Source organism: Salvelinus namaycush, chromosome 17 (assembly GCF_016432855.1).
Source record: "Salvelinus namaycush isolate Seneca chromosome 17, SaNama_1.0, whole genome shotgun sequence".
In the NCBI taxonomy this organism is placed as follows: Eukaryota; Metazoa; Chordata; class Actinopteri; order Salmoniformes; family Salmonidae; genus Salvelinus; species Salvelinus namaycush.
Window position 1 is genome coordinate 5110355 of NC_052323.1, and position 9228 is coordinate 5119582.

Sequence of the window (9228 nt, forward strand, 5' to 3'; positions counted from 1 at the left end):
CAACTGGTCCTTGTTTGGGAACCCACACACCAAAGCACGCAACAGGCTGACCAATAAAAGGCTTGAAAAATTGGTGGCCATCTGTGCAAATTTGAAGCTTTTTGAGCCTGACAACGAGCCATCCTTAACAAGGTTGGAAAGTGACAATGAAGATGAGGCCTCAGAGTCTGATGTTCAAGAGGTGGACATTGAGGAGGTCCAGGGAGAAGACATGGAAGCCTGAGAGGAAGACAACCAAAGCTTTAGTCTAGAAACTATCATTTTACAGATGTTGAAAACGTTTTTTGGAGATGCGATGGATCATTGGGGATTATTCAAAATTCCCTTTCTTTTGTTGTTCAGTGAAATAATCCCATGTGAAGAGTCAGTGAAATAATCCCATGTGAAGCGTCAACTAATTTAATTAAAGTTCAATTCGTAACTAAAATATTTTTTTCTTTTTTTGATTGGAATTCTATTTGCAATTATGTCTACTTCTTATAAGGTAAAAGGTTTATGTTTCTGTCTCCATATATGGTTAATATATCCAATGCAAAAAGCATCTATTTAAATTGCATTAATATTAATTTGCATATATTTCCATTAATTCCCATATATTGTTGTTAATTCCCACGGAAAGTTTCCACCTCTGAATATTCCCCAAAATGTGCAACCCTACACACAACATTTAATGATTTGAGTTACAGTTCATATAAGCAAATCAGTCAATTGAAATAAATGAATTAGGCCCTAATCATGCCTAATAGTGCATAGGCCCAGCCACATGGGAGCCAGGCCCAGGCCCAGCGAATCAGAATTTGTTTCCCCCCCCCCACAAAAGTGCTTTCTTACAGACAGAAATACTCCTGTTTCATCAGCTGTCCGTGTGGCTGGTCTTAGACGATCCCGCAGGTGAAGAAGCCGGATGTGGAGGTCTTGGACTGGTGTGGTTACATGTGGCCTGCAGTTGTGAGGCCAGTTGGACATACTGCTAAATTCTCTAAAATGTGGTGAAAGGTGGCTTATGGTAGAGAAATTAACATTCAGTTATCTGGCAAAAGCTCTGGTGGGCATTCCTGCAGTCAGATTTTAGTGGCCGTTTATTGTCCCCACACAAGGTGCACCTGTGTTATGATGCGTTTAATCAGCTTCTTGATTTGTCACACCTGTCAGGTGGATGGATTATCTTGGCAAATGTGTGCCCCAAATTTGAAAGAAAAAAGCTTATATTTCCCCCCCTTCAATTTACACACAATACCCCATAATGACAACGCAAAAAGAGGTTTTTAGAAACTTTCTCAAATAAAAAACAGAAATATCACAATTACTTAAGTATTCAAACTATTTACTCAGTACTTTAAAGCACATTTTGGCAGCGATTACAGCAACAAGTATTCTTTGGTATGACGCTACAAGCTTTGAACACCTGTATTTGGGGAGTTTCTCCAATTCTTCTCTGCAGATCCTCTCAAGCTCTGCCAGGTTGTATGTGGAGCGTTGGTGCACAGCGATTTTCATGTCTCTCTATACATGTTTGGGTTTAAGTCTGGGCTCTGGCTGGGCCACTCAAGGACAGAGACCTGGGCTGAGCCACTCCTGCATTGTCTTGGCTGTGTACTTAGGGTCGTTGTCCTGTTGGAAGGTAAACCTTCGTCCCAGTCTGAGGTCCTGAGCGCTCTAGAGCAGGTTTTCATCAAGGATCTCTGTATTTCGCCTCATTCATCTTTGCCTCAAACCTGATTCAGTCTTCCAGGCCCTGCTGCTGAAAAACATCCCCACAGCTTGATCCTGCCACCACGCTTCACCGTAGGGATAGTGCCAGGTTTCCTCCAGATGTGACGCTTTGCATTCAGGTCAGAGTTCAATCTTGGTTTCATCAGACCAGAGAATCTTGTTTCTCATGGTCAGAGTGTTTAGGTGCATTTTGGTAAAACTCCAAGCGGGGTGTCATGTGGCTTCCATCTGGCCAATCTACCATAAAGGCCTGATTGGTACTGCAGAGACGGTTGTCTTTCTGGAAGTTTCTCCCATCTCCACAGAGGAACTTCAGAGCACTGTCAGAGTGACCATCAGATTATTGGTCAGCTCTCTGACCAAGGCCATTCTCCCCCGACCCAGTTCTTGGGGACATTCAAGGCTGCAGACATTTTTTAGTATCCTTTCCCAGATCTGTACCGCGACACAATCATGTCTCTGAGCTCAACGGACAATTCCTTTGACTTCAGGCTTGGATTTTGCTCTGATATGCACTGTCAATTGCAGGACCTTATAGACAGGTATATATATGCCTTTCCAAATCATGTCCAATAAATTAACCCCAGGTGGTCTCCAATCAAGTTGTAGAAACATCTCAAGGATGAGCAATGGAAACAGGATGCACCTGAGCTCAATTTCAAGTCTCATAGCCAAGAGTCTGAATACTTATGTAAATAAGGTATCTGTTAATACTATTGGAAAAATGTTTTAGCTTTCATTATGGGGCTGTGTGTAGATTGCTGAGGATTTTATTTTAATCCATTTTAGAATAGGGCTGTAACGTAACAAAAATGTGGAAAAAGTCAAGCGGTCTGAACACTTTCCAAAGGTACTGTATTTTTGTTCAGTATAGGTAATCTGGGAAGAGAGATTCTCCATTTGATTTTCAGATAAAACCATGCAGACTGAAAGGCAGCAGTTTCCCTCAATTTATGGAGTAGATTAGCACACTATTTAGGGTTCCTGCTTTCCCCACTAGTTTCCCTTCAAAGTTCAATGCTCAAAAACGTGTGATTGTCAGCTATTTTATTCAAACATGTCCCATATATAAAGATTAACATTAAGATCGTACAAAGATTTATGACTAACTCACATTCATAGCAAAATGCCACAGACAACACAGCATAAATATTTTCAGTAGAGTATGAACATTTGAAATTACTAATACATCGTCACTCTTAACATTCGGAATGCCCTTGAATTCAAACTATTGAATACGTGACAACAGAAGTACCAGCAACAGCTGAACCCTCATTAACCAGGTGATAAAGTGCTCCATTAGATGTACAGACAAATCTGAAGGACTATCAGAGACAAACATACTTCACCATCCAGGGCCCTGTTCAGGAGGTTGTAACATTACAGAACATTCAGATCGGAATGTATTGTCCAGAACAGATATGATTGTCTGAGACAGAATAGGGGATCGTGAATCAGCTCTGTCCATTACCTTTCCATCGGCAACATTCAGAACATATCACCTCACTGAATACACCTCAGGACTACTTTAGGATGTATAAACACTGCCACCTAGGGGGTATATTGATTCTCTTTTACACATTGGAGAAGGCCGTCAATATTGATCCAGTCAAGACAACACAGGAGGCTACTAGGAAGATTGAACAGTTTACCAAGCCCTGAAAAAAAGACAAGCATTAGTTAATACAACAAATATCTGATGGCATGTCACACTGTCAAATTGGATTGGCACAGGCTAACCATAATGTGAGCGGAATGGTGTTGAGAAAGGGGGCATGCATAAGAGCAACAGAATGTAAAATATCCGACATTGGGCAAGCTAATCAGAACTAAATGATACTCTGAATCAGCTGGGGTCAAAAAGGGATGATGACCAGCTATTTCAAAATCAGCACAGCAAGGTTTGTTGTACATTTGGAAATTCTAGGGGAAAATAAATTTAGAAAATTAACGTGGAACTTGATTTTAACTGTGCGCAAAATTACATAAATGGCTGAGAGTTTATACTTCAATTTCCGCAATTGTCAAGTGTGCCTTGTTTCCAGAAGCTGAGGCAGTTCCTTACACTAATAAATCCACTACATTCGCTCACTCCAGGATACTTACTTTGACTTCTTTGAAAACCAGACTTCCCCACAGACCTGCAACTAGACAATTACCCTAGAAAGAGGAATTCTGTTAATTGAAATTGGATCACTTACACCTTCATGTTTACAAAGCACCATTGTCAGGTTCTCTCCATTTAGCAATAACAGGAACGGTGGCACATTCTCAAACTGACAATGGCGCCAACTATATTCTGTAAGACGACATCACCATATCTCAATGTCATAACCTATACACAGACATAAGCACAAGTTATGTGTTATACAAAGTATGAGTCATCTAGCAATAACACACTACATTACCTAAAGTATGTATACCTGCTCGTCGAACATCTCACTCCAAAATCATGGGCATTAATATGGAGATAATCCCCTCTTTGCTGCTATAAACAGCCTCCCCTCTTCTGGGAAGGGTTTCCACTAGATGTTGGAACATTGCTATGGGGACTTGCTTCCATTCAGCCACAAGAGCACAAGGTCAGTCACTAATGTTGGGCGATTAGGCCTGGCTCAGTCGGCGTTTCCTGTCATTCGCACGTCAGGCTGCCAGATGTTGAAGCGTGATTCTTCACTCCAGAGAAAGCGCTTCCACTGCTCCAGAGTTCAATGGCGGCAAGCTTTACACCACTCTAGCCGACACTTGGCATTGCGCATGGTGATCTTAGGCTTGTGTGTGGCTGCTCGGCCATGGAAACCCATTTCTTGAAACCCCCGACAAACAAGTAGTGCGCCGACATTGATTCCAGAGGCAGTTTGGAACTCGGTAGTGTGTTGCAACTGAAGAGACTTTTTACCCAACGTGCATCAGCGGTCCCATTCTGTGTGGCCTACCACTTCGCGGCTGAGCTGTTATTGCTACTAGATGTTTCCACTTCACAATAACAGCATTTACAGTTGACCGGGGCAGCTCAAGCAGGGCTGAAATTTGACCGACTTTTTTCAAAGTTGGCATCCTATGACGGTGCCACACTGAAAGTCAAAGCCCTTTAGGCCAGTCTACTGCCAATGTTTGTCTATGGAGATTGCATGGCTGTGCACTCAATTTTATACACCTGTCAGCAATTGGTATCGCTGAAACAGCCAAATCCACTAATTTGAAGGGGTGTCCACACAAAAGTATGTCAGGGGGCATCCCAGAGGTGTACTTACTGCACAGACGATGGGAAAGGTGACCACGGCACAAAGGTAGTTGTTAGCCAGAAACCAGCAATAAGTGGCCAATGTCCACATCAGACCTGACAAAAAGCCTGAACATAGGAGAATGAGATTTAGTGACACCCTACTTAACATTCTTTACAAAATAATATCATATTGTACATGGCATTATCAATCCTGGCCCAATTCTTTAACCAAGTGTTTCTCAAGTACCGCCAATAGTACATATTTGTGGTGACACTGGACAAAAACTCTTGATTCAATTTGTCAAGGGCTTGATGATTAGTTGACAAGTTGAATTAGGAGTTTTTGTCTGGGGCTACAACAAAAATGTGTGCTGTTGGGGGTTGTCAAGGACTGGAGTTGGGAAACACTTCTCTAAGCCAGCCCTGGACTCAATCTGCCCTCATGGATGAGGATAGAAACCCCCATGATTGCATCAAGCCAATACTTTAAGGGGGGGCGGGGTAGAAATTTAGGGCACAGTTGAGGAAGTGGAGAGAATTTGAATGGAGAGTGAGCACCTGGCAGGATGGCTCTGGAGAACACCCTGGGTCTGTTCCTCATGGCTGCACAGTAGATGGAGAAATACACCGTGCTGGTGAGGTAGATGCCACAGCAAAAGGCAAACACATAGTCAAGATCTAGGAAATGGGGGGAATGTTAGGTTGACAGAGAATATGTAAACTAAGCACGTTGTTGAGACTCAACCCTCTTCAGCATTACATATAGACTACTGAGTTTAATGTGTGATTGGCTACAGTCTCCAGGATCCTTCCACCTCACCGTATAGACTGGCTCCATAGAAGATGCTGTCGTGGACCGCCGCATGGCTTTTTATGTAGAGGATTGGAACAAAGGAGGCCCCATACAACAGGCCTGCTACAACAGCCAACAAGCAGCCTCTAAAGTCAAGAGTGGTGAGAGAGTTCATGACTGCATCGAAAATTACAAGACAACTAACTAAATGAGCTGTAATTTTCCATGCTGAGGTAGCCCCATGACCAAAAGTCAAAAGAAAATAAATGTTCAGTTGAGTAAGGCATGTCCCAACATGTAACTGGAACGAAAATCAATTGACTTCAGCCCAGCTCCAACTACTCAATTGTGAAAGCAAAGAGCATGAGTGATTAAGGGGTGTACTCACACACAGCGTTTTCTCTTTGCTCCCGTTACATCCACCCAGGACTCCGAAGGCGCATAGACACCAGAATTCCCAGTCTTAAGTAGACAAAAATAGTAAAGTCAGTAGCGTACACAATAAGTCAACACAGCAGTTTCCCATGGGCATCTCAATGCAAACTAAAAAAAAATACATTTCTGCAGTTTTGACAAGTCTGTCCTGTGGTGGCAGAAGAATTGATCAATCAACTTTTCACCACTGATTTTTCTAGAGAGCTGTTACAATAAGTGTCATGAATGACATACTTTTTAGACAAACCAGTCATTAGCTGATGTGTGGTAATGTCTTGGGTGTTAGGTCTTGTCTTGCTGTGAAGTTGCTGTGTGGTATGTGTTGTGGTACGCTTTCATGTCATCGTTGCTGCTGTCTTACATGTATCCAAAAATGATTGCCCCTCAGATTATTTTTTTAATTGAACTGAATTGATACTGCATGGCTATTGAGCAAAAGCATTTAGACTTCCAAACATCAAGCATAATTACCCTGTTAATCAGTAAGGGGGTGGAGTCTGAACGTGGAAGTTCTCTAACATTAGTCTTCACAAAGAAAAGGATGAGTCCACTGGAAACAAAAATAAATTGTAAATGCCATACGATTGTCATGGGTGTTTCAAATGGACTATATAAAATTATTAACAAATTGACCAGTGACAAGAGTATTATTCTGAGGTATTGGATTAGGTGCTTTCATGACTCATTACCTCAACAAGCACAAACCAACACCACAGTAGTTCAATACTGGTCTGGCAACATCCTGTGCTTCAATACCAAACCATCCAAACCTGTTGAAAAAAAGATTTAAATGACCTCTGACTCAATTGCTGGTCTAAGAACATATTCCCTATGGAAATTGTATTTCTTTTGAGACTAAATATGAATTGCCCTTTCAAAATGTAAAATATGAGGACTTACTGTGCAAAGATAAAAAATATATATACAACAAAAGAACTTACCTTGAACTTATCCAGCCCATCAGCAAACTGCTGGATCCCCAAATACAAACTCCAAGTCCAAGGCCAATGGCTTTTACTATGGGGACGACTGTTAAACTGCCTGTAAACATTGAGGAAAACATTTCAGTAGTTCGGAGTGTAGGCCCAATTTATGTATGTGTGAAGGTTACAGTACAGCTTGAAAGTTGGAGTCATACCTGTGGCCCAGACTGCTCCTCCCAGCATTGCCAACGGATAGAATTTGGGAGACTCGAGTATCAAGTCCCCAATCATCGAAACTACCAATATGGATGCACAGCTCACCCACTGGAAAAACATCCCTGAAGATATTTTTTATTTATGTTAAAATATTACAAGATGGTCAAACAAGAAGTTTAAAAACATGCATTATGATTTTTTATGGATCTCTTACCATCACCAGTTTCTATCCTTTTGACAGGAACAAAGTTGCTGCCATACAAGATCACAGCAATAGTGTTTGCAACAAAGCCATAAGCCATTTCAGTCGTGTTTGATGAACAGAGTAAAGGTAATCTTCTTACTTCAATGTTCATTGTAGCCTTTTCATCAACATGCACACCTGAAGAACGTTACTGAATTTAGTCAAGGGCCATTTTATCAGCATCAAGTACTCCAATAATACCCATTGACAAAAACATTGAGTGACAAGTTAGAGAAACGAACTACTTCAGATAAATTAGGTTTCACCATTGTAGGCTGGTTTTGAAAACGTTACTTTAAGTCAGTTCATATACTGCTATAATAAATATAACATTTTGAAATGAATGTGAACCTTTAGCTACATACAGCAATATGAAATAACAGGATTAAACTAGTGTTGTCTGGAAGAGCGTTCAAGCAGCCAGCCCTACAGTGTCTTCAACATGCACTGCAGATAATGACCATTTCAAGGCAGCATGCATTGTTTATTTTTACCAACTCAAGCGTCTGTTTGCTAGCACATAGGTGTATGGTGAGTAGGCTACATACCTTGTTCAACTTTCTCTGCTTCTGAGAAATTCCCCAGAGACCACGTCATGACAGCAATTAGGAGAAAAAGTTGAAACATGTATACATCTAGCATTTCTGCCACCATCAACGATAACCGGTTTCAAAACTTGCACAGATGATCGGCCATGTGTTACGGACAAACTTCGGACAATACTTGCCGTAACACAACAAGGAATAATGCTGCAACAGCTGACACTAATTAAGATAGGCAATCAATTAGGCTGCTGGGCTTAACTTTGAGTGTGTTCCCAAGTACTGATGATTTTTCGGCACAGGTGGCTTGTTTACATTGCAGGTTAGGATAATTAACGTGGCAGGTTAGGATAATTAACGTGGCAGGTTAGGATAATTAACGTGGCAGGTTAGAATAACTAACGCAGCAGGTTAGGTGAATGAGGTTAAGGTCAGGAAAAGAGTTAGGGTTAGGCTCAGCGACAATGCTACAATTGTCCCCAACACTAGTTGGCCTACTCCATCTAAATAATAATTTGATCTTAACTAACTTGCCTACTTAAATTAAGGTTACATTTAAAAACTTTGTAATTTTTTTAAATTAAATCTAGCCAAAATGGTATTTATTAATTTTTATTTAACATTTATTTAACTAGGCAAGTCAGTTAAGAACAAATCCTTATTTACATTGACAGCCTACACCGGCCAAACCCGGACGACGCTGGGCCAATTGTGCGCAGCCCAATGGGACTCCCAATCATGGCCGTTTGTGATACAGCTTAGATTCGGACCAGGGTGTCTGTAGTGACGCTTCTAGCACTAATATAAACATAAACAAACCATCTGTGACTACAAATAATCAATGAGCACGGTTACTTGCACACAGTAATACGATTATTGTGGATAGTCAGATTAATATCATTGTTTTTTTTCAAACGATTACATGCTTTGCAAGAACAACGACTTCCCTAGTAATACGACTTAAAAAATATGCAGGATATCGGCAATCAAAATAAACGTTCTACGACAGTGACCATGTTATTTTTGCATATAAACTTTGTATGTGAAAACTATTTCTAAGATGCATACTTTCAGTTTTTACGAAACTCGCTTCACTCCAGAATAGGAGGGAAGCTGTCTGTTCAATAGCCATCACT

At 41.0% G+C, this 9228-nt stretch overlaps 1 protein-coding gene across 1 annotated transcript; it reads right to left on the reverse strand.

Annotated features, from left to right (window-relative positions):
* Positions 1 to 3287: 3287 nt before the first annotated feature.
* tmem144a (transmembrane protein 144a) lies at positions 3288 to 7662 on the reverse strand. The gene is made up of 11 exons (XM_039011651.1): positions 7521 to 7662; positions 7306 to 7428; positions 7109 to 7208; positions 6857 to 6937; positions 6639 to 6717; positions 6125 to 6194; positions 5760 to 5909; positions 5498 to 5617; positions 4968 to 5065; positions 3820 to 3873; positions 3288 to 3371 (listed from the first exon to the last, which is right to left on the reverse strand). Exons 1-11 carry the CDS (start codon positions 7660 to 7662, stop codon positions 3288 to 3290), a joined length of 1101 nt encoding a protein of 366 aa, XP_038867579.1.
* Positions 7663 to 9228: the final 1566 nt, after the last annotated feature.